This window comes from Centruroides vittatus, unplaced genomic scaffold (assembly GCF_030686945.1).
Source record: "Centruroides vittatus isolate TY-2023 unplaced genomic scaffold, ASM3068694v2 scaffold_1152, whole genome shotgun sequence".
Classification (NCBI taxonomy): Eukaryota; Metazoa; Arthropoda; class Arachnida; order Scorpiones; family Buthidae; genus Centruroides; species Centruroides vittatus.
This window is the reverse complement of record NW_027122670.1, coordinates 1,192,813-1,219,101: the sequence shown is the minus strand read 5'-3', so window position 1 is coordinate 1,219,101 and position 26,289 is coordinate 1,192,813. Positions and strand designations below refer to the sequence as shown.

At 27.5% G+C, this 26,289-nt stretch overlaps 1 protein-coding gene across 6 annotated transcripts in view; it reads right to left on the bottom strand.

Annotated features, from left to right (window-relative positions):
- HUWE1 (HECT, UBA and WWE domain containing E3 ubiquitin protein ligase 1) overlaps positions 1–26,289 on the bottom strand; it is a 202,847-nt gene that overhangs the window by 125,072 nt on the left and 51,486 nt on the right. For 4 of the 6 annotated variants that reach the window (XM_067284115.1, XM_067284118.1, XM_067284119.1 and 1 more), the window contains exons 12-21: positions 23,901–24,001; positions 22,196–22,257; positions 19,284–19,390; positions 17,648–17,728; positions 14,709–14,794; positions 14,541–14,642; positions 12,433–12,602; positions 8,757–8,869; positions 976–1,077; positions 815–895 (exon numbers count right to left, since the gene is read on the bottom strand). In XM_067284115.1, coding sequence (XP_067140216.1) covers positions 815–895; positions 976–1,077; positions 8,757–8,869; positions 12,433–12,602; positions 14,541–14,642; positions 14,709–14,794; positions 17,648–17,728; positions 19,284–19,390; positions 22,196–22,257; positions 23,901–24,001 — 1,005 coding nt within the window. The remainder of the gene's footprint in view (positions 1–814; positions 896–975; positions 1,078–8,756; positions 8,870–12,432; positions 12,603–14,540; positions 14,643–14,708; positions 14,795–17,647; positions 17,729–19,283; positions 19,391–22,195; positions 22,258–23,900; positions 24,002–26,289) is intronic. The other 2 variants (XM_067284116.1, XM_067284117.1) reach the window with 2 other exon arrangements.

The following is a 26,289-nucleotide window of genomic DNA, read 5'->3' as shown; positions in this document are numbered from 1 at the left end:
TAATAATTAATAATAATATGAATAAACTGCAGGTACAAATAATCCTTCATTAACACCTTTAACTGGCATGGGGTACGATCAAATTGTGTATGGAAACAATTTCGGATCCCTCCATGGGTCTATCCTCAAGCCACGTTCTTTGTAACGATCCGTTATAAACTGCAGTTAAACAGCATGTGTCTGGTAAGAACCTCACAGGTTGTGAGATAGATTTTTATAAAAAGTAAAGCAGAATTCCTTGAAATATAGCCCAAATTATTTCTAAAATGGCCCAAAAAGTAGTAAGTTGCCCAAATGTAGTAGCACAGAGCCTACAAATAATAATCTACTACTCGTAGCACAATCTTGCAATCCTGAAAACCAGCCATATTTATAAAATAAGCAAAAAAAGTGTAGTCCATGAGTAAGGCAACACTTGAAAGTGTGCTAATGTAAAAGCAAAGCCATATTGACCAGATTAGAGTTGTTCTTGGTCTATTGTTCTCTTATAGCATGGAGGCACTTTGATCTAAACAAACAAGTTAACATACACATATCACAGTTAAGACAAAATTTTTGAAGTAGCCATATTTCAAACTAACTGAATTCTTGAACATTTGAATCTCTATATCCCCAGCTGGGACAAAACTAACTAATGGGATTTCAAATTATCAAAGTTTGAATTAACAAGAATTTCCTGTATAAGTTATATACAATAATATTCATCTCAAATTTTTAAAATAAATTAAGTGCAGTTTATAAAATTTATTTATAAACTGCACTTAATTTGTTTTTAACTGTTAAATTAAATATATGATATACTATATATACTAACCCAAAAGAAATAATGATGGTCCATAATATTCTGCATTACTTATTACATGTTTCAAAGATCTTGGTAGAGAGCCATCCATCACTAAAATTATATTAAAAAAGTATTAAGATTGTAATTGTAAATACAAAGCATCTATATTAAATACTAATAATAATACATACAATGCCTAATATTATCAGAAAACGCAGGATCTTGAATAGCTTTTTTTAAAAAATTTAACATTGATTTCAGAAGAGCTGCCCTTTGTGGAAAACACTGAATACCTACAAAAACAAATGCTTTATAATTTCTATTAATTTTAGCTTTTATTATTTAATATGATTTAAAATAATTTATAGATTTATCTGTTTTAAAAGACAATATTAAAACACAAAAGAACATTTTAAAAGATTTTAATCACTCTTGTCAAATAAAATCAGTTTATTTCTAAAAGAAAAGTGATTATAATCATTCAAAAAAGATTAAAAATTATGTAACCTTTATTTATTTCTTACATAGAAATAAGTCAATGAAAACAAAAGCATGTGAATTGCCTCTTTCTCAAATAATACAAAATAATAAATTGCATCAAATCTACTAACAAAAGAGTATAAAACCTATTACTAAGAATATATTATGGGGTGATCAGAAAAAATATATACCGTTCTAAGTACTATTTAGGTTGTTGTACCTGTTGTTCCTAAGATACCAGGGAGGATGCATAACATTATGTTTTAGTTATGTGCACTAGGGGATATCCAGTGGTAATAAAAATAGCAGCCCACTTGGAGAAGTGGTCCCACATCAAAGTTCATAAGATCATATGAGAAACCATCAGGAAGAAACATCTTGGTTTTTTGACAGACTGTGTGACCCTCCTCCATGGAAATACTTGACTTTCCACTGAACAGAGCACACAGGACCTGCTGCACAGCTTCCAACAGATGATTTTGGAGCATCCATCCTACAGCCCAGAAATGACACCTAGAGATTTTCATCTGTTCTCTGCCTTAAAGGAGCACATGGCTAGTTACCACTGTACTAGAGACAACAAATGCAAATGCACTGCAGGAACAGGGCTTTACTTATTACAACAGGGTCTGGATTTCTATCCATCAGAGATAGAAAAACTTATCCCGCACTGTGACAAGTGTCTGAGCCATAATGGGAACTATGTGAAAAAATAAAGCATTGTTGCCACTTTAAGATCACCATATCAGTTTACAGCAGTGGATCCTTGTTTTTCCATCGATAAACTAGAAAATTCTGATCACTGCCCATATATCATTAGTACTAAGTATAATAGTAGGTTCAATAAAAATTATATTGTGTTAAGTTTAACAAAAATATAATCATGTCCATTTTAAATATTTATCAATGACAAAGAAATTTTTATAGTTCTAAAATTAACAATATATATAAAGTTTCACCAAAAGACAAAAAATTTGAAGAATCAATATTAAAAAAAGAAAAATGCAATGACTCCATAATTATTTCAAATAGTTTTTTTTTATTGTTATTAAATATATAAATATGGTAAATAAAATATTTATTAGTAACTGATTTATTATATTGGTTGGATAATTCTGGAACTTAACCACAAAAATACAACACTTCAGAAATAGAATTGACATGATTATCATTTATTAACTATAGTAAATTCATTAGCAATACATTTACTAACTAATTATAAGTTTGTTGATAAAATCAGTAAGAGCTTAGAGAGAAGCAAAATATAAGGCATTTCATGATTTCCAGAATAAAAAATAATCCAATTTAAAGATATTGTTTCTTTTATAATTCTACATATTATAGTTAAAATATATATATATATATTTCTCAGTACATCTTTTTAAAGTTTTAAGTTGGTCAATCATTTGTATATAGGTAAAAGAGCTTCACCAATTTCTTTTGGAAGTATAGGTGTGTGTTTTCATTTCTGAGATAGATCTTTGAGAGCTTATTTAAAACAACACCCAGACTGGACACCATTGGGACAAAATGTATGATGTGACTCTTCATCTGTTGAAATCATATGAAAGAAAGATGCAAAATCAGTTTTTCTTGTTTTCTCAATAACTGGTGCACTATTTTCCAATGCTTGTCCATAATAATTCTGTATTTTTTTCTAATTTTTCATTTGAGAGATGACCTTTACCTCCTAAATTTATTCCAGTCAATTTAATTTGTTTTTAATTTTCTGAGTGCTGAACCCATTCATTTCGAAACATGATTTATAACATTCCTTGCCAATTATATAATTGTCACCATAAATATTTTTTTCCTTAACTTACAATATGTTTTGGAATCACCATCAGAAAGAACATCCAGATATCAAAGTCCATATATTTATATTGAGTGTACAAATAGTTATAATGCTTCTACCTCCATGACATCCAATGATTAACTGTAATTTATCTGACAGTCATAATTTTGAAATTTTTTAAGAATTAATTTTTTAAAATTACTATAGCAATATTTGTTCATGGCAGCAAAATCAAGAACAAGACCTATCAAAATATCAACAACAGCACCAATCCCAAATAATAATGAATGACCTAGCTTGTGTCATGTTCCATCATAACTAACAGCAATATTAATATCATCCAGTTTTTTTTATATTCAGTTTTTACAATCTTAGCAACTTCTTGAAAATGTTCTTCTAAAACTTCAGATACTACATTATCAATTGTTTTAGAGATTGCTTGAAAGGTTTTCAGATAGAAAGGTCTCAAAATAGTCATCCCAGAAGAAAAATTTGTTAATTTAGCATACCAAAAACCATTATTTTTTGCTAACTTACAGCCAAAGTATTAATATCAGAAGTTTTATTTACTTTGTTAAAAATGGACAAATTTACTTCAGTAATTATTTTGTTAGAAATATGGCAAAAGACAACAAAAACTGTAACAATAACTTTACATTTTTCTATTATCTTTAAATTCTGTTGATAACATTTTGGGCATGCAAGGGATTTTGTTTAATTTTCAATTGCTTCTAAACTAATACAGTCGACTCCGCATAAGTCGACACCCCAAGGGGAAGTGAAAATGTGTCGAGTTATCCGATGTGACGACTAAAGCAAAAGTTGAAAAAAAACCATAAAACTAGTTAGAAAAATACAGTAGTGCATTATACAGTAGTATAGGCTTACAATACACTGCATCCTCCATTTACAATTACTCTGTAGATGAAAAACTGAAAAATTCGTTTAGTGTTGTTTGTTTTAAGCACTTAACTGTCTCAACTTTCTTTTTCAATGATCACGAACGCCTTTAAAACATCATCTTCACAATTATCAATTGTTGGCAAGTAATGTCTAAGGATTCTTAATGCCTCTAGCGTGAGAAAATGCAAAATTGGATTCTGTTGTTACATTGATGTAGATTGTATATTTTTCTTTTTGTTTATCTGTTTTTTTTTATACATAAAATGTTAAGACATTTTTATTAATATGTACATATTATTATATTATTAAATATATTAATTATGTATTAATAAATAAATCGACTCCTCTCCTGAAAAAAAAAAATGAGTTCGCACCACACGTGCAGAGTAAATTCATTTTTTCAGAAGGGGGTGATGACTTATCAGTGTGTGAGACAGCAAAAGTATGTCAACTTATCCAGTGGTGACAAGTTAAACAGTGTGGAGTAAACCGGAGTTTTTTAACATTAATGCCTATGTAAGTCGGCCGGGACCACAGAAAACTGACTACTTAACCGACGGTGTTATCCAGTTATCCAGGTGATGACTTATGCGAAGTCGACTGTAATTCTATATCCAGGGTATTGATTTTCCAAATACATGGCTGTCTCCTTGAAATATTGCTGTTTTTGATATGAAGTCTATCCTATATTTTCATCAAATTTATGTAGTGCTTTTAATTCTTTGGAAAATGTAGAGTTTTCTTGAATGGCATTTGCAATATTCATGTTATTCTCAGAGTCTATTTGTTTTGACCATTATCATCCACTCTGATCTTGTGGTTTTCCTTTCTTTCTCAGTAAAAACACTTGTTTTGCCAATCTTTTTGTACATGATATAATCATATAAAAAACCTCTAGAAACTAAAAAATGTTAATTTCACAAAGATTATTAAATGTTCAAAAAACAACACAACACTCAACTAGTCAATAGCAACAAAACCCACTGCACAAGTGAATCAGTAATAACCAATAGGCAGATGTGAAAATATCCTCTAACCCAGTGGTTTTTAACCTTTTTGTACCTGCGCCCCCCTTAAAAAAATTGTTGTGCCCCCTTAATTTTTCTAACAATCTAATTTCATAAATACTCAACTGATATTATAATTTATTTAATGGGCTACAAAATAATATACAATATTATGTAAAAATATACATAAAAAAATAATTATCTATTATATATAAAAACGAATGTGTGTGTGTGTGTGTGTGTGTGTGTGTGTGTGTGTTTGTCCTTCATGCATTACCACACCATTTATCCAATTGCCATGAAACTTTGGGAAGTTGTTTAATACATTCCCACGAAGGTTTGTGGCATACGTGAAGATCACCATTTCCCCCCTTTCAAAAATATATTTATATATGGATTAAGGCTTTTATGTCCAACAGATGGCGCTAACTTCCGACGACCTAAGTTTGCTTTTCTGTAAGGCATTATGCTTTTCAGTGAGAATGGACCTAAGCAGATCATTTTCTATCTATCTATATAAATAAAATACAACGTTTGTTTGTTCCTACCGATTCCTTTGAAATTTTGACACAACGTTGCATTCGAATATGCACGTGTTTTTATATAATATACATGTCGAAATTCCCCTACGGGGGGAGATGGATGGGATTAAAGCTTACCGCGAAGAACTCCGCTTCTATTTATACTATTTTACATGCGGTTTTTTGCGTTTTTAATTGCGTTTTAATAGGTGACGTCAACAGAATATACACTAAAAAGGGATTTTTCGATATTTTCCAACGGGGAGAGGGACTGGATTAAGGCTTACCGTGAAGAACTCTGCTTCTATTTATACTATTTTACATGCGGTTTTTTGCGTTTTTCATTGCGTTTCAATAGGTGACGTCAACAGAATATACACTAAAAAGGGATTTTTCGATATTCCCCAACGGGGAAAGGGACAGGATTAAGGCTTACCGTGAAGAACTCGGCTTCTATTTATACTATTTTACATGCGGTTTTTTGCGTTTTTAATTGCGTTTTAATAGGCGACGTCAACAGAATATACACTAAAAAGGGATTTTTTGAAATTCCCCCATGGGGGAAGTGTTACACATTTATAATAGATACATTTTGAGCCACAACAACGCGTGGCCGGGTCAGCTAGTTTATTACAAGAAATAATAATTTTAAATGTACTAAAAATAATGTACTATTATAACAGTTATGAAATTTACCTCAATATTAATTTAGAAGTTACCAAAGCGAAGTGTTTCATTCTATATATCAACGTGGTTATCGCAAGCACTACTAACGAACTAATTCTGTTCATAGACAACAGAAAAAAAACAGATTCTTCTGTTTACTGAAGTTTGGCGCGAGTAAGCACGAAAATACCCGGGATGTTCCGAGGTCTTGTCTTTTGTTTCCTCACTTGGCTCCAAACATGAAAGCGAGATGTTTTCGTTCCAGCAAGAGTATGGATGGATGTTTTAGCATTTGTACCTGAAAAATTCGCTGCGAGGATTGTGGATTACGTATACCTATTTTGCTGATTCATTTTTTGACACCTATTCGACTTTTTTGGTTTGTATTCGAAAATGATATTTTGCCTTGCCCCCTTGCAACAGCTGCATGCCCCCCTTGCAACAGTCTCGCGGCCCCCTAGGGGAGCACGCCCCACAGGTTGGAAACCACTGCTCTAACCAATCACACCGAGCATAAGATTGAAAATTTAGCCAATAAAACAGCTTATAACTATGAACAGATCTTTGTCTAAATGAAGTCAAGAGCAAGAAAAACAGACAAGCTTTCAAATGATGTATGACATGAGCCACTATCTTGAAAGTATGACTCCTATCATTCAAAATTTCACTTAAATAACACTTTTAGAAAAAATAGTAGATGACATATAGTAAATTATTTTATTTTTATTAATTGATAAGACTATGTCTCATCACCAAAATCACACTGCTGTCAACAGCTGCACACCTTAGTGGTATGATGGAGTACATGTCAGGAGTTGCAATTTGACACAGAGTATTTGGTGCCCAAATCATGCGCGCACAAAATAAACCAGACTTGCAGGTAGACAGGGGACCGAAAACCGGGTCAAAATAAAATACAAAATGTTGAGATTGTTTCTACAAACAGGCACAAGTGCGAGATTTGTGCATGTGTTGCTCGTGCTCTCCGAGACAGTCTTGTCCCAAAAATGGCTTTGCTGTTTTACTTGTTATTTTCACCTTGTTGTTCACGTTGTTATTTCATATTTTCAAAAAATTTTAATAGATTTTGACAAAGAAAACTGTATCAAAAAATCCGAAAATCGACATTTTGTTCGATTTTAGTGAAATTTCTGCCTCTGCTTTTCTAATGTGGCCAATTTTCTCTATTTCTTATATATATAGGTAATAGGAATATTTTGACTTGTAACATTTGCTTGCATATCTTATATATCCATAAGGTAAAAGGAATATTTTTACAGTATTCTTGAGGCCTAGGGAATCCAAACACATTCCTATTATCATAATCCTTTAAATTATTTGAGTGTCAAAAGTTAAGGTTTATTCTAGCTACCCATTAAGATGCTGCTCTATAGAATTACTACATGTTATGGAAAAGCCTCAATCTCATGGTACTTGCACTTTTATGCTGTATTAAAGAACCAAGAAATGCTAACAAACCTTCTATTTTTGCAAAAATGTAACATTTGCTTGCATTTCTTGGCATATTCTGCAGCACTTCTCAAATTACTAAACTACTCTAAATTCAAATTACTCTTTAGAAAATTTTTTCTTCCTGCTATTATTAACACTTTCTTGAAAATTGTGGGAATGACCTCAAACCCCCGAAGATCCTTCCATATCTATTACGAATGTTTGTTTACCTTTATTTTAAATGTGTTGAGCATATCCATTTGAATAAGATAACACCTAGCACTATCTGTTGACAAGATTTAATCTTTTTAAGTTTTTCAATTTTTATTGAATTTTTTCACATCAAATAGTTTTCATGCCATTTTTTTTCTTTTGTTGCAATTATTACTACTATTGAATAATTTAATGTTTAGTTTTTTTAAAATATAAATATAAATACAAATAAGCAAAATCAGAACTATTGTAGTTTAGTGTACTTTTTTGTGTGGTGCTATTTGCGTATTTTCTGAGATGGTGTGTAAACAAAACCAAAATTCCATTGCACACATCTTTGTCAAATAGTAGAAAACAATCAGTAGAATGAAAATAAACCATTACCAAATCAGAATCAAATGTGGATTTTTTCAATCAGTGCAATTATAAAAAAAAAGTCTTAAAAAATTGCTTTTTCATTTGTATACACTAAATTCAAATTATTTATAATCATACCTATATAAACAAACCTTACTTATTATAAATCAATTTAAATAGGAAAAACAATGTTTATGCTTTTTATTATTAGCCTAAATTGAAGTTAGTTTTCAAATGCACACGATTTTAAAAAAGTCAACAAAGGTCAGTCCACAATCATAATAAGAAACACCTGCAATCCCATACATGTTAAAATTCACGTAAAGTAACTATATCCAGCATTATCAAATTCAAGAATATTTTGAGATTTGATTAATAATAATTTCGTAAAAGCCCAAACATGTTTACCAATAAGTTACTAATTTAAGATATTAAATTTTAGGCATCATAAAAGAATATATCTTACACATTTCAAATCATCAGAAATATTCCTAAATACAAATATATTTTTTAATACAATTTTATAAAAAATTCTATTTCTATAGAATTTAATTTTAGCTATGCATATATAGATATACCTTTACCAAATTCATTCTCATATTTTGTAATTTCTAGTATGTTAGATTTCCCTACAGTATCCTGAGAACTGGTAGATGCCACATTAGAGTCTGATGTTTGAGGTCCTGCTTCACTGCAATAGAAAAATATTTTATATATATATATGTACAATGATGATAAATTCTTATAAACAGAAATTCACAATTTATAAACTAAATGATGTTATAATTACTATTATAAAAGTCAAATTTAAGTTTATATATTATATATATAGTGTGTGCATGTGTTACAAATGCAATTTTGTTTTACACAAACTTTTTACAATGTTTTGATTTAAAATGAATTAGAAAAAGTCTCTGTTTTCTTACATGATGTTTTGATTTAACAGAAAACTTTTTAAACTGAAACCAAAAACATCTAGGTGAATTTCCTATGGAAGTTATATATGCAGTGATGACTAAGATATTTCTAATGGTAGAAGTGATATATTGCCGCCTTATACAACGTGTGTTTTTATTGTTAGAAACTGACAACAAAAAATCTTATGTATAACTCATTATTTTGCCAAATTTTGTGTTTTTGAATTAATACAATGTATTTTTCTTTAAGAATGATAACTTACTTTATATAACACATTTTTATATAAATGTGTAATCTTTATGAAATAAAATATGCAAGTATGTAAAAACAATAAGATTCTAATATTTTTCATATGGTTTATTGCCAATCAGAAATTCTATTTTTCCATAAATACATGTAAAAAATTGTGTGAAACAAGTATACAGTGTTTTTAAAGACATAGCTATCATGTAAAAACAATTGAATTAGGTATATGAGCATGTGCATGTTTGTATTTTAGTTGTTTATATTAGCTTGCAAAGGTCTTTGTTTCATCAAAATGAATTAATATATGAAATAGAATTAAAATTACAATTTTCAAATAGTAACATGTAAACGCAATTCAATGAATCACAAATAATTTTCATTATTATTTTTTATCAAACACATACCTACAACCTTTGATTTAAAAAAATTATATTATAGTGATCAAAAAGTGAAGTTTCTTAGACAAAAATGAATAGGCTATTACATATTTTAAGGATTATATTAATTTTTATACATTAAATTACTAAGTGTTGAAAAAACTTATATTTTCAGTAACTTCATTGTTTTATTTAACACATTTGCATAAGATAATTTTTGTAAGTTTAGTACACTTATTACATAAAATTTAAAAATTTTATTATTAAATATACATTTTCTTCTTTTCCCTACAAATGCTTCACTATGTATATATAGATCTTCAGTTAGCACATGTATAAATTAAAAACTACCTAATAGTAGTAATTCTTTAAAAAATGTGAAATTCATATTGTTCAATTAATTATTTATCTTCTGCCTCAAACATGGAGTAACAATGTGTTTCTTTAAATGTTAACAGTTTAAAACAAGCAAATAAATATAAAACTTTTTAAAATATTTCAATATCAAGAGTAAAAGATGGTTGAGTGTGAATATTACAGAATACAGAATCTACATCTGTTATGGTCCCCAAGCATAAACATTATGTTCTATTATGATATGTAACTGGCATTCAATGCATGGCATTGTAATCTTTACATTGAAAGCTGACATTTATATTCTGATTATGTACAGTGCTTATTATTCTTATGCTGGTTCATCTATATTCTTACCATTTTGCATCTTCCTTACAGTGACAAAAAAGTTCACAAAAATAACACATCAGTTTTTCACTATACAAAAGACATCTCTGTACAATGAAATGTTGTTTCAAGACAAACTTAACAAGTAAGCTATGTCAATGCTTACATTGCTGAACATGTACTTTTTAGTATTTTATTGATATTTTGTAGGTAAATATGAGATTTCCCTTCCATTAACTAAAATATAAGTTTTACTATATGACAAAATTTCAAACTAAAATTTTTATTTAAAAATCAAAAAACTAACAATCATGAGACTAGAAGGAAACAAAAGTGATGATTTCTAAGTTACTTAAATTGGAATAGTTTGCAGGTATACAAGTCCCAACTCTTAGAGAAAAGTGAAGGAATATCATCATTTAACTCCTGAGAGAACTGTTAAGATATCAGGACAGTCCATAAGTTCATGCATATTTTTATCTACAAAAAAACCAGCAAAAATTTTAATTAAATTTTATTTCAATCTATAATGTATTCGCCATTATTTTGTACAATTTCTTGCCATCTTGATGGTAGCTTTTTAATCCTGTCTTCGTAAAATGATTTCGGTTTTGAATCAGAATATTCAGAAATAGCCTTTTTTACATTGTTCTCATCCTCAAAAGTTTTCCCTTTTAGAAAATTCTGCAAACTGCAAAAAAGATGATAATCACTGGGAGCAATATCTGGCAAATATGGTAGATGAGGTAAAATTTCCCAGTTGTAGCTTTCAAGTTTCTGTACAGTTATTTTTGCAGTGTGTGGTCTGGCATTGTTATGCTGCAAGAGAACCTGCTTTCTGTTCACTAACGACGGTCGAATTTTTTTCAATTTTTCATTTAAACGCTCTAATTGCTCACAATACATTTGAGCTGTAATTGTTTGATTAGGTTCTAACAGCTCAAAGTGACCTGACATATCTCACCAAACAGACAAAAGAATTTTTTTGGATGCAACCTACCTTTTGCAGTCGGGTTTTGGCTGCTTGTCGCGATCCATCCATTGTCTTTTTCTCGTCACATTATTATAGAGGATCCATTTTTCGTCTCCAGTAACCAGCCTACCAAGAAAAGGTTCTAAAGCAATATGGAATAAAAGAGACGTGCAAATGTTTACACGTTGTTGTCGGTTAGCTATTGACAGTTCATGTGGTATCCATTTGAAACTTTTCCGATTTGTTGTAGGTGTCTATGAACAGTTCCATGGGTTGAATTTAAACGTTCCACAATTTCATCAACTGTTAAAGACGGTTCTGCTTCAACTAGTGCAGAGAGAGCATCATCATCAAAGTCAACGGGTCTTCCAGTACGAGCCTTATCCTCCACGCTAAAATCATTGTTTCTAAATCTTTCAAACCACTTCTGTGCAGTCCTTGCACTAATTACAATTTGATTATGTACAGTATTTATTTTTTTGGCCGCATTTGTAGCATTCTCACCACTTAAAAATAAAAAGTATAAAACATGTCTTTTGTATTTGCTGGTTACGAAAATAAACAACTGAAATGTTCACAATTCTGAACAGTATTATAAGAATGAGATCCAATTTAACACTTCAGTGTAAAAATTATCACATTAGACTGACATTTTTAACAGCAAAACAAGTTGTTTCTCAACGTCATAAAAATGGCATGGACTTATAGACTGACCTGATATATTAATAAAAATTGTTGAAAATGTTTAAAGCCATCAAAAATACTGGTAATTTCTTAATACTTTTCAGAGCAAGAGAAAAAACATCAACTTTTCAATATCTAATTTTATGTAATTTTAAAAATTTCAAAAAAATTTTCACGATCATAAATTAAATCTTTTGTATGTTAACTGAATTACATACTTAAAAATGTAATTACATAAAAATGTTTCAACAGATTTTAATTACATCCAAATATAATCTTAACATATTTTTTTAAGAATAAAAAGAAATAAAATCTACTTTTCTAGAACTATTACTTTCAAATGTTTAACAAGTATAAGTATATAATTATGTTAACCTTGTATTAGCAGTAACATTTATTGTATCTATTTCCATAGGTACTTGATTTTCAACATTAGCTGTTGCAACAGCAGCAGATGGTGATGCAGGAAAATCAACAGATGATTCTGTTCTCTGCTGTGGCTGTATCACATATGGTAATTCTTGACGACAGATATCAACTTCCATCTGAAAATATAAATTTAAATCTTAAAACAGATATTTGCAAATTTCTATAAAGCTATTTAAAATCAACAACCTTAGTTATAAATTTTTGATTTTACAAATTATTATTAACGTATATTATTTTTCAACAAAAAAAATTTTTTTTACTTTTAAAACATAGCTATTAATCACAAAACATGTATTTAAAACGAAATAATCTCTGCTTGATATAAATCAGAGTAACATTTAAGTTATAACTGTAGAACCATAACGTAATAAATGTGTGAGAGATTCAGCACTATGCTGGTATTATGTTGATATCTTAAAAATTCCTAAAATTCAAGAGCTTATATTTTAAAATTATTTTATTACTTTCATGTTTAAGAATATTTAGATAAAACTGTAAATGAAATATTTTATTCCTTAGGTATAGCAAAATATGAAAATGATATTAAACTAATTAAAAAATTTCACCATCTTCAAAATTCAAGAATAAATGAATTTAATCAACTAACTAAATATGGTAATATATTGTGTTTCTGTCTTTAATACTTAGAATAATTTAGAAAGAAAATTAGAATCCACCCATCAATAGAAATAATTTTGAAGAAAAACGTTTTTCAAGAACAGAGAAGAAATTCTCACTGAAGAAAATTTAAATTGATATTCTTTATAGTCATATTCAAACAAATCAGTGCTCATCTCATACCCAATTCTAAAATTTTTAACAAAAGTATTGCTGAAATTATTAAATGCAAATTAATTTATATAAGAAAAACAGATGGTGATAAACATATTTGAAATGAAAATAACAGATGTGAGGACATTTAAAATAGAAAAAATATACTTCAAAAAATTTTCTATTAACTTAAATTTAGGAACTTGTTAATTTTGATAACGTTAAAAAAATGATAACAATATCCATGATTACAATAATCAGAGTTTAATGTATCTATAATAAATAACATAAGCTAACTTGATTAATATTAGGAAATAACACCATAAATATATTAAGTGGTTTATTTCAGAATAAAAGCTATGTTATATAAGAATTTTCATTTATAGTCTTTGAAATATACATATTTATAAATTTATTATATACCCCACCATATCTAACAACTAAGATTTATGACATAAATTCCACCAAATATGAAACTAAATTTTAGATTATTTTCCAAGTAATTACAATTATTACAAGCAAATTTCTTTACCTGTTGAGAGTGTCACTAAATTTTGTAAAAAATTTTCTTAAAAACAAAAATAACTGTCATAATGACACTTAGAGATGTTAGAAATATATAAAGTAACCAAGGAGGAGTGCTTTAATATATTGAATGCAGATTCTTTATCTTTTGTTTGGAAAGCATTTTATGGAAAAAAAAAAAAAAAAAACAGAGTATTGTAAAAACTTGAGAACTACATAATGTGTATGAAATTATGTATAATATATAAGATTTATTTTTGTAATTTTTATATTTTGTAAATTTAGAATATATTTAAATTTTGTAGTTAGTTCAAATGTAAAATAATTTAGAACAGACTTTCTAAATGGAAAACAGTGATAACAGACCTGAGGCAGGGTAGTCAAACTGTTTGAAAATGTTTGTCTTTTCTACTAATAAACTACTGGAAAAAACAAAAATTAGTAGATTGATATACATAATAGTATTTTAAATTTTTCAGATATTTTTTCCTCTCTCCTATTTTTTAAATTTATTTCATACTTTTTCAACAATTTATGTTCTGAAAAACATATTTCTTCATTTAACTTTTTAAATGTATTATTTTTTAATATATTTCATTGTTTTTCTAACACATTCAATTTTCCAATCACACATCATATCTATCTTTCCAGATAATGAAAATTTCTATTACTGGTATAAAAATAGAGAATAGAATAAAATGTTATAAGTAAAAACTTGATTTTTAAGTATAAAATTGAGTTTATAAACAAAAACTTACTTCTAGTCTTTGAATAAAACTGGCAAGACCACCATGAGATTGAAATGCTTGCATATCTAAATTAGTTATTAAATCTATCACTCGAACTGCTCTAGTTACAAACTGAAAAAATAAGAATTTTAAGTAACTATTCATAAGTATTACTTAATTCATATTTTCAACACTTACTGTTATATGTTCAGGTTCTGTTCCATGCCAGTTTATAACTTTTAATAAGGCTTCCATCATTCCACAAGAAACTAAAGCTTCTCCACCTAAAAAAATTATTTTAATAATTATAAAATACTATCATCTAAATATATCAAAACTTAATCAGATGTTTTATCATTCAATTAACATAGTAATAGAAAAAAAATATATTAAACTTAAAATCTTTGTTTACGTCATTCTGTAAAATAGAAGTTAAATATTTCTATAATCTAATATTTCTTAAAAGAAGATTAATTTTTGGCAGAAGTAATGATCCATAATCTAACAAATCTGCCCTAATCTATACTGTACAGTGCTGCTCCAACTGTGTCTAGTATGTATCCAAAACTTTTCATTAAAATCAATGAAAAGTTTTGATAAATCAAGAGTCAAAATGAGATAACCAAAGTTTTCTAATTTTAGATGTAAAAAAGTCACAAATTCTTTAACAGTTCAATAGTCATGATGCTTACTGTGATCATGTGTTATGTAAGAAAACAGTAATGCAATCATCTAAAAAATTTCAGTGCTTTGATAAATCCCAAAATTTGTTAGTAATCATATCTAATATGCACATTAACTCAATGAATAATTATCAAATCTGTTAGTTTTTCACATGATTGAATATATAAGGCAATGATTTTTTGCTAATTTTTCAAAATTCCTTGCCATTCCTTTGAATACAACAATTCCAAAAAATCACATGTCATCAGAATACATGTCAAATTTCAATGCCATAAGTTGTTTACTTTACAACATATTGTTGTTTAAAGAATAATATCCCTGGACACTTCACATAGGGTGTCCTTCAAACTTCAGCATGGGCTGATGTAAAATAAGTTCAGCTGAAAATAAGTGACAGGAGGGCTGAGGTGTTTATCAAAAAAACTACAAAATGATTTTTTTTGTATTTTTCAAAATAAAGCCATGAAAACAAACATTTAAAGGTCATATTACCCCCAGACAGGCTTTCTAAGTCATAGCAACTTGTGGACTTCCACATCATTACATCACACACAGGCAAAATAACCATGACCACCTCTTGCAGCAATTGTGTAAGCCCTCCATGACATTATTTTTGAAGTCATTATGTAACCAATAATAACATCAAGGGAGAAAAATTCCCTCTCATGCATGCAATCATGTGACAAAAACTAACTGTCACATACATAAGTTTGGAATTTTCACAACCTTTTTTGTGGACCTTAGATAATCAGAAAACATTTTTTTGAAACTTTTACATAGATGAAGATATCAAGGAATTACAACTAAATCAGTCAATTTGGTGAAAAATGCCAACAAAAAACTAATAGGTATAAAAGATTTCCGCTATTACAGATGATTGTCAGTCAGTGCCAAATTTTGCCCTAGGAAATGAATTTTAGTTTTGTATACCATACTCATTTCCGTTATGGACTGTTTAATTTAAGTAATTGTTTCTTTTAAGAAAAACAAAAACTAACTAAATTATGTCATTTCCTTTCAAAGAATTCATTTTGAGCACTTTTTTTGCTGCTGTTCATACACTTTTCAAAATTCTTTTTAGCAACTTCCATTTTTTATGCATCACATTCAGTTTTTTTAAATATGTAATTTTTCCTCTTTTTTTACAAATGTGAAAAAATAGCCTTAATTTAAAGTTAGCATTTTTTTAAAAATTGTTAAAACTTATTACAATATTTAAATACACCATTTACAATCTTTCTGATAATCACAATCATTATAGATTTTTCTTTTATTCTACAGGGTGTCCCAAAAAAATGTACTCACTCTTTGATTGTCAAATATATAAATATTTTTTTGTAAATAGATATGTCTTGACAAACACACAGTCCTAAGAAATTAAATCAATAAACAAATAAATAAATACATTAATTTAAAACCTATTACTAAATTTAAAAAAACATCATATTAATTGTTTATCAAAGAGTGAGTACATCTTTTTGGGACACCCTGTATAAACAACACAATTTTATATTACATTTAAAAAAAAATGTCTCAAACCAACTTGCACTATATTAAATGTTTAAATATCTAGAAAAGATTAATGTCCATTTGTTAACTTTTATAAGAAGAAAAAAAAAATCAAATGTTAAAAACAAATATACTGAATATGACAAAAAACTGAAATTAGTAAAAAGAATTTGTAAAATAGACTGGGCAAAGGAAAGTAAGTGCCAAAAATGCAATTTCTAATATATAATAACAATTTAGTTGATGTGCAGCTTCCTTGAAAGAAAATGTCTTATAAGTTTTATTGAACAGGATAAATTTTAAAATAAAAGTTTTTCCTGAAAATCAAAACTGCATTCTCAGACAGTTAGTATATCAAATTTGGTTGAGATTATCAAATACTTCTTTCTAGGGAGAGCTCTGATACATTCTTTAATTATGATTATATTATAGTTATTTTAAATTTAAAACTTTTTATTTTTAATCAGTTTAATGTTCTTCTTATAGTTTTTTAAAAATAATCTGATAAATAATAAAAGTATAATTCAGAATTTTATATAACAACAATATAGATTTTGAATGTGTCAGTATGGTTTTAGAAACTTACTAAAAATTGTGTGTATGTGTGTGTGTGTGTGTGTATGTATATATATATATATATATATATATAGACTAAAAAGGAAAGGCAAACTTTAAATTAATTCTCTCTTCAGTTCTTTTAATGAATGTTTTTATACACTAGTTTTTGTCATTTTAAAAATTTGACTAAAAAGATTTTCATCTTTAAATTAAGTCTTTTACATGTAAAAAACAAACAAAAATATGAAAAGACTAACCATTTTTCATTGGAATTTATAGTTTTAAGTGAATGATTTGTTATCTTATGGGAAGAACTTAATAAAATGTCAAACAAACACTTCAGTCAATGACTTCATAGCTTACATAAAAACAAATGAAATAATTACCACTTTCATAACTGGCTAGATGATAAAGAAAAGAAAATAGAGCTGTTGCAAAAGGAAGAGCAAATGGTTCAGCATCTGGTTCTGTAAAAACAATAATTCACATTTATAGTCTTCAATCATTGAAAATATTTTTAGTATACATTAAAATAAAATTATTATTAAAAGTAAAATTTACTAGTTATACAAAATAAAACATCATATTTTTTAATATATTGCTACATGTCTATATTTAATTTTTCTTTCAAAAATGATGTATACTAAATGAATTTTAAATTTAACTTTTTTGCAAATTTCTATTTTATTTACTTTTAATGTTTTACCTTTATGGTTCTACTTAAAAACTTTATTTAAAATTTATTTTTTAAACTGAAATGTTGATCTTTCTATTTATATATAATAATGTGTAAATAAATAAATAATTCATTTATTTAAACTAAACCCAAGCATTAAAATAGACATATCACGAGGAAATATTAGGAGATGAGTTGTTACTGTTTACATCTGATATTGTTATACAATGTAGTATTTCAATTTCATATTTAACTTTACATAAAAATGTTAAAATATTTTAAATGCATTTTTTTATTATTTAAATTAAAAATATGAATTATTTTTTGTATAAATAGAAATAAAATTTCATAAATATTAGTATAATATGTAATATTTGAAAAAAGTGTGTGCAAGAACATAATAATTGCAAATCTAAGACAATCTAATATTAATAAATATAATATATTGGCAAAATAACATTCTTTTTACAGCAGAAAATGAAAATTTTTAAAAATGTAAAATTGAGATCAATAGAAAGTAAAATGATCATGAGTGTTTATTTTATTGGCTATAATTAACTGACTGTGTGGCTAAAGTTTTTATGAATTTGTAATATATAAAAAAAATACTGAGAAAGAAAAATAAAAAAAATAAGATAAACTATTAAAAATGAAAGGTTAAAAATATGAAAATAAGATTTCCTTTATTTAATATATTTTGCATCAACTGTTAATTTGGAAAAAGTTTAAAGAACAAATTAATAAACAGATCATGTCGTTTTTAAATTTTAAGATTTCAATAAATTTTGCATAGCAAACAACTATTTTTTAAATTTAACTTTTTTGAAATATTTCTTAAATTATAAAAATAAAAATTCTTATACTAAACAATACTTACTGTACCTAAGTTAAAAATAAAAGTTATCTTAAAATAGATATTTAATATTCAACAAATAAACTGCTAAGTTGAAAAAACCAATAGGTTTATTTGAAAAGTATTGTTTTTGAAACTATTTGATCCATCAGCAGTTCTTCAAGCAGAATGTAAAACAATTACAAAATAGAACTGACAGTCAATTCTATCTTTTAATTGATGGATCAAATAGGTTCAAAAACATTACTTTTCAAATAAATCTATTGGTTTTCTAAACTTAGTTTGTTTATTGAATTTTGAACATGGTGCCATGTTTTAGACAATTCTTAGATATTTTTTTGATTATTCTTAGACATTTATATTTTAGATGGCCAGATGAGATATTTACTTCAAATTTTCCAAATTATTTTGTTAGTCTTAATAAAGAAATATATATAATTATGAAGTCTGTAAATATTTGACAATATTAATAAAAATATAAAATTTGACATACCAGTAAGTGCATGGATACAGCTCCTAACTAATACTGGCAAAAATCCATGATAATAAGCAGCACCAGTGGCATCAATAATTGCAGTTATCCTGAAATTAATTTTTTTTCTACCAATGACATTGCAGTCCCATTCATTGAACATTTGAATTTTTTTTAAATATTTTTTTGATCACATACTTAAATATATTTCAAATAGTAAATTATATACATTAAATATTAAACAATACATATACACTAACCAAACATACACATACAATAAAACATTCTTTACAGAATTAATCATAATTTCTTTATATATGTTACCGGCCAAACCCGATTTCAGGCCAAACTGATTTAGAATTATTATTCAAGTATATTAATGGCTAAAATAAAATTAAAAAACAATCAGTTAGATGAACAATATTTATTCAAACAGTCTACTTAATTATAAAAAATGGGGTTAATGTTACCATAGGTATCGAAGGTGGCGTCTCATCTCCGATTCCAGCAATCAGAAGACAGGGAACAGTGAGGACGCACATTTTAACCTAACCTATTCTAATAAATTACCATAATTATTACCAACAAAATTATTAGAATAGGTTAGGTCAGGTTAGGTTAGAACGTGCATCCCCACTGTTCCTGTCTTCTGATTGCTGGAATCGTAGACAAGCCGCCATCTTCGATACCTAGGGTAACATTAACCCACCCTGTGAAAATAAATAAAATATTTAATCTTTTATTTATTTTTTTATTTATTAAAAGATTAAATATTTTATATGTTACACTAAGAAGCACAAATAAGTTCATTTTTAATTTTAGTTTAACTCTAAACATTTTTATTATTATTTTGTTTGAATTTTTGAAAATATTTTCAAAAGTTATCAGGTCAGTCTATAAGTCCATGCCATTTTTATGACGTTGAGAAACAACTTGTTTTGCTGTTAAAAATGTCAGTCTAATGTGATAATTTTTACACTGAAGTGTTAAATTGGATCTCATTCTTATAATACTGTTCAGAATTGTGAACATTTCAGTTGTTTATTTTCGTAACCAGCAAATACAAAAGACATGTTTTATACTTTTTATTTTTAAGTGGTGAGAATGCTACAAATGCGGCCAAAAAAATAAATACTGTACATAATCAAATTGTAATTAGTGCAAGGACTGCACAGAAGTGATTTGAAAGATTTAGAAACAATGATTTTAGCGTGGAGGATAAGGCTCGTACTGGAAGACCAGTTGACTTTGATGCTCTCTCTGCACTAGTTGAAGCAGAACCGTCTTTAACAGTTGATGAAATTGTGGAACGTTTAAATTCATCCCATGGAACTGTTCATAGACACCTACAACAAATCGGAAAAGTTTCAAATGGATACCACATGAACTGTCAATAGCTAACCGACAACAACGTGTAAACATTTGCACGTCTCTTTTATTCCATATTGCTTTAGAACCTTTTCTTGGTAGGCTGGTTACTGGAGACGAAAAATGGATCCTCTATAATAATGTGACGAGAAAAAGACAATGGATGGATCGCGACAAGCAGCCAAAACCCGACTGCAAAAGGTAGGTTGCATCCAAAAAAATTCTTTTGTCTGTTTGGTGAGATATGTCAGGTCACTTTGAGCTGTTAGAACCTAATCAAACAATTACAGCTCAAATTTATTGTGAGCAATTAGAGCGTTTAAATGAAAAATTGAAAAAAATTCGACCGTCGTTAGTGAACAGAAAGCAGGTTCTCTTGCAGCATAACAATGCCAGACCACACACTGCAAAAATAACTGTACAGAAACTTGAAAGCTACAACTGGGAAATTTTACCTCATCTACCATATTTGCCAGATATTGCTCCCAGTGATTATCATCTTTTTTGCAGTTTGCAGAATTTTCTAAAAGGGAAAACTTTTGAGGATGAGAACAATGTAAAAAAGGCTATTTCTGAATATTCTGATTCAAAACCGAAATCATTTTACGAAGACAGGATTAAAAAGCTACCATCAAGATGGCAAGAAATTGTACAAAATAATGGCGAATACATTATAGATTGAAATAAAATTTAATTAAAATTTTTGCTGGTTTTTTTGTAGATAAAAATATGCATGAACTTATGGACTGTCCTGATAATTACCTTTAAAAGTGCATGGCTTAATAAAAAAATACAAACTGAAAAGTACTGATTAGCTTATTTTTGGTTTATAGTTTTGTACAAGTGTTATGTCACTTCTAATCAATACCAACTACTTTGGCCTGACACGCATAAGACAAACTAGTTTGGCCTGAAATCGGGTTTAGCCGGTAACATATATAAACATTGAAATATTAATTGATCTCAAAATCTTAACTGAAGCCTTAAATATATAGTACCATTTAAATATCATTAACTAGTTATATCTTAAGTAAGTAAAAAGTCTGCTTTAAGTTCTTAATTAAGATTTAGTCTATAAATATTTTTAATTCTCTGAATTAGACTTTTGAATTAATGTAACATTTTTTCACAACAACTGAACTTAAAAATTTACAATTTAAAACATTCATGTTTGTATTACAAATTTCACAAAAAATGTAACTCAAATATCATCATTTATACAATTATCAATATGGACTATAATTGCCTAAACTAAATGTAAAATTTTACAAAAACTTTCTTCTAAGAGAAAAGTTGAGAAAATAACGTTCACTAGAGCAAGCTTATTTTTCTATGGACATATCCTTTATTATAATTATATCAAGGAAATTTGAATAACAAGTGCAAAGTGAATGTTAGCCAAGCTGACTAACATTCACTTTGCACTTTATGTTCAAATATCAAACATTCACTAACTCAATACCCATCTTTGTCAACCTTAAAATAATATTACAAGTAATAGTTTATTGACATCAAAATAATTACTAATCTGTAAAAAAAAAACACTGAAATCATCAAATACTTACTTTGGATTCCTTTCTAAATGAATTATAGAAGTTAATGTCCTGAGTGAAGCAGCCTTTATTTCCTATTTAAAAATTTAAATAAATAATTAAAATTTATTCTTACTAAAACAAATGCATTATACATTTTGTCAATGCAAAACTTATGTATCTATACTAAGTCATCATAATTAAAGTACCCTTCTAAACATACTAGTCAGTGATTTAGCAGTCCAAATGTTATCAAATCTTGTATTATATTTTAGGATGTGAAAGACATTTCTGTAAAAAAAGTTAGTACAAAGCTCACCACTAAAAAAAATGGCCATATGAAATTTCATTACATTATGACTAATAAATATCTAAACAGCACTGAATAAAAGTATATTATTAAATAAAAAAAATAAAAATGTTTCTACAAGATTGGTATGGAAAGTAAAATGGAAGTTTTTAATGGAAGTTGAATATTTATTTACATCTTGTTTTGGTATAATCATACTTTGGAGACCTCAGCACAGCAACTAAGATAAAATTCATTTTGAGGTAACACCTACCATTTCATTGTAATTAATGCCCAAATAAAAAACTTTTCTTTTAAGTGTTGGTGTTATAAGTTTTGACATCTCAAAAAATCAGTTTGGAAGGAAAACTTTGAAAAATTTTTCAAATAAATTTTTTTATATATTTCCTTGATATTAAACTTTTAATTATTACCACCTATTATTTCAATATAGATGTTTGTATTTGTGTATTGTACATGTATATAATTCATATTTATTTTATTACTATATTAAGTTATATGAGTTAACTTAAAATATTTTCAAATTATTGAATTATGCAGCATTTTGATGACAAAATAAATGCTTATACACAATAATAAACTAATTGTTATGTTAAGGGTGATCATCTGCACATCATGACATCATTTCTAGCATTGAATTATCATCATGATAATGCAGATGATATTTTAGTAATGTATGATTCTCAAAAGACCAACACCAAAATGCAAATTAGTCTAAGATATAGAATCCATTTGCACCATAAATTTATTGGCAAATGATACACACAGAACTTTATATAAAGTAATTCAGATATGTAAATGAAACATTGTATCTACTAAATCTAAAACAGCATTCTCCCATATCTCTGTACAAGAATACATTTTTCAAAGTTTAGCATGGAAATAATCTAATTTTTATATCATAAGATCACTAAATACCTATAATATAGAAGTTTATCAAAGTATTGTATATTTACTATATCAAAGTATAGTTTAGGACCATATTGTACATCACAAAGATAAAAATGCGTATTAATGAAGTTATTTAACAAAATTTATAAAAACATTATTAAACATGCAGTTGACCTTATCACAAAGAATACTGAAGCCTGTATTCTTAATGATAATCCTAAACTAGAATCCTGTAATCAAGTATGATCTACAAATCAGTAAATAGTTCATGAAATCTGAAATAAATAGAAAAACGATGTCTCCAAAGATATTTCAATACTTTGCCAACTCATTAACAATTTTAGTAACATGATTATTAAAATTAAGTACTGAATCAAACAACTCCCCCTGTATTTATTTCTAAATTTGATAAAGAACAACATTTGCATAAAAATTTAAAGATGTAAAAAATATGTAGTGTTAATCCAAAATTTTAATTTGAAATTAAATTTAATATTATGCATTATTTTTATATTAAATAACATTTAAAAAACTTACTATAAGACTGGGATCATGTAGTTCCAAAACATCAACTAATTCTTCAATGAGACCATTATACAGCAATAAATTAGCATTATCTTGTATAGCATTGCAGTACACTATTTAAAAAATATACATATATACAATTAGAAATCACATTAAAAAGTTTTTAACAATTTTAAACAATTTTATGTTTATATATTCTCTTGATAAAAAAATGAATGTATCTTTTGTCACTAATTGTTATTAAAATTATATAAAATTAGTTATTAATATTAAAAGTTTCATTTTTAAATAATCATAATTCACATAAATTACTTGATAAAAATTCAAAATAATTTATACTTAATTTCTAAATATAAATCAAATTCCATTAATGTTATCAGATGAGTAAGCAAGAAAGATAAATTAGAGAGTATCATTTATTGCACACTATAACAATATAATTGCCAGATTGATAGCGATCTTATAGAACAGTACATCCCTGCAGATGATTGTAAAATTTGTTAATACATAATTTGACACTGAGGGAAGCATGATTCAAAATGTTTGATTTAAAAGTTGATAAATTATAAGTTTTTGCATGTTAAGATAATTTCAAACATCACTATCAGATATGGAACAGTCTTGCTTAAATTTTTCATAAATCTAAAGAAATTAGCCATCTAAATGTAAAAACTGTTGAAAGATTATAATAAAAAGTACAGTTTCAAGAACAATATTTGAGTGCCTCAGATAATTTACAGAAGACAAGGAATTGTTATATAATGAAAGTGACAATCAACAAACATTAAAAATGAGCAAAACTGCAGCTCCATCCACAAACTTAACTCCAGAGCAAACATTATATGTTCAAATGCTGCAATCAATAAAGAGACAGTAAAGCACATTTTAACTCAAGATCTTGGCAAGAAGAAAAAAATATTTAAGTGGAAAGAAGCAAAGTTTTTTATGTATATGTAATATTTTTATATTTATTAAGAAAAAAAATATTTGTGCACATTTCATTCCTGAATGCTGATGAAAGATGAAAAACATTTAGGCCGCGACTCCACTAGACGTAAAAGGGCCGTAAAAGCTTTTAATCACGTGATATTTTACGCCTGAGCAGGTCGTAAAACCAACGTAAAAGCGAGTTGAGCAGTGTTCAACTTTCGAAGTGAATACGACCGTAAACCGGTACCATCCACCAATGAAATCTAGGTCAACATGACACAGTGCGAAAATGGCAGAAAACGAGCTTTTGTGTACGTTCTCTCATGGCTACTCTAGAAGATCTGGAAAGATTTATCGAAAACATCCGAAAGTATTCATGTATCTACGACAAGAGGTATTCCGATTATAATAATGGATGCCTAAAACACGCGATATGAACGGCCAAAGGAAAATCCTTCAATTTAGAGGAGTATATAATAAAAAAGCTAAGCTTATAAGTGCTGTATATTATCTTAATAATATAATAATAAAAGTCAATATATGAAAGTAAAGGTATTACTTTTACTACATTTGTAATTATAGTACAGAAAAAAACTCATAGAATATAATTATTGTCTTTATATCGATATGTCACATATACACCGTAATAGTACTGTTGCCGTAAAAAGCTTCGCTAGCCTCCACCGCAATCCGAGCGCAAACGCAAACAGGTCACATGATTAAAAGCTTTTACAGCAAGGGATTTTACGGCTGTTTTACGACTAGTGAAGTCGCGGCCTTACATGTGTTGTCTCAAGAACTGCTCTCCATCAAGGCTAATTTGAACTAAGCCAAATGATTGCTGTAATTAATTGAGCTATTATGTTGTTGTTAATAATTAGAAATCAAGTAATTTGATACTAGAAATAAACGTTAGGTGCCATCTCTTATCTAAATTATTAATTATAATAATCTAATAATTTATTGAATAATTTAAAATATTCTGGAAGAAAATTTAAACAATTTTTTTTAAACCAATCATCACAAAAGACTTGGTGTTTCCATGTATAATCCCAAAATGATATGACATGACTGAAAAAGGATCAGAAAAGTCGGATTACAAATACCTTGTATCAAAACAATGCTGATTTTTTTTTTCCCCAACTTACAAAGGAGTGATCCACATAGAATTTGTTCCTAAAGGTCAAACTACGAACAGAAAATACTATGTTTGTGTGCTGAATCAGAATTACTTTTAACATAAACAAATATGAACAAATTTTCAAGCTATTACTATTATTATTAATAATAAAATTATTCCTGCTTTCATTCATATATTCAAGAATTTCAATTTCAAAGGACATATTTAATAATTTGAATTAAAAAAAAAATCAATAAAAGCAAAAAGTTGTTTCTATATCATTTATAAAATCTAATGTTTTATTATCAAAGCACTTAAATTTGCTGAAATACTGCAATTAAAATTATTATA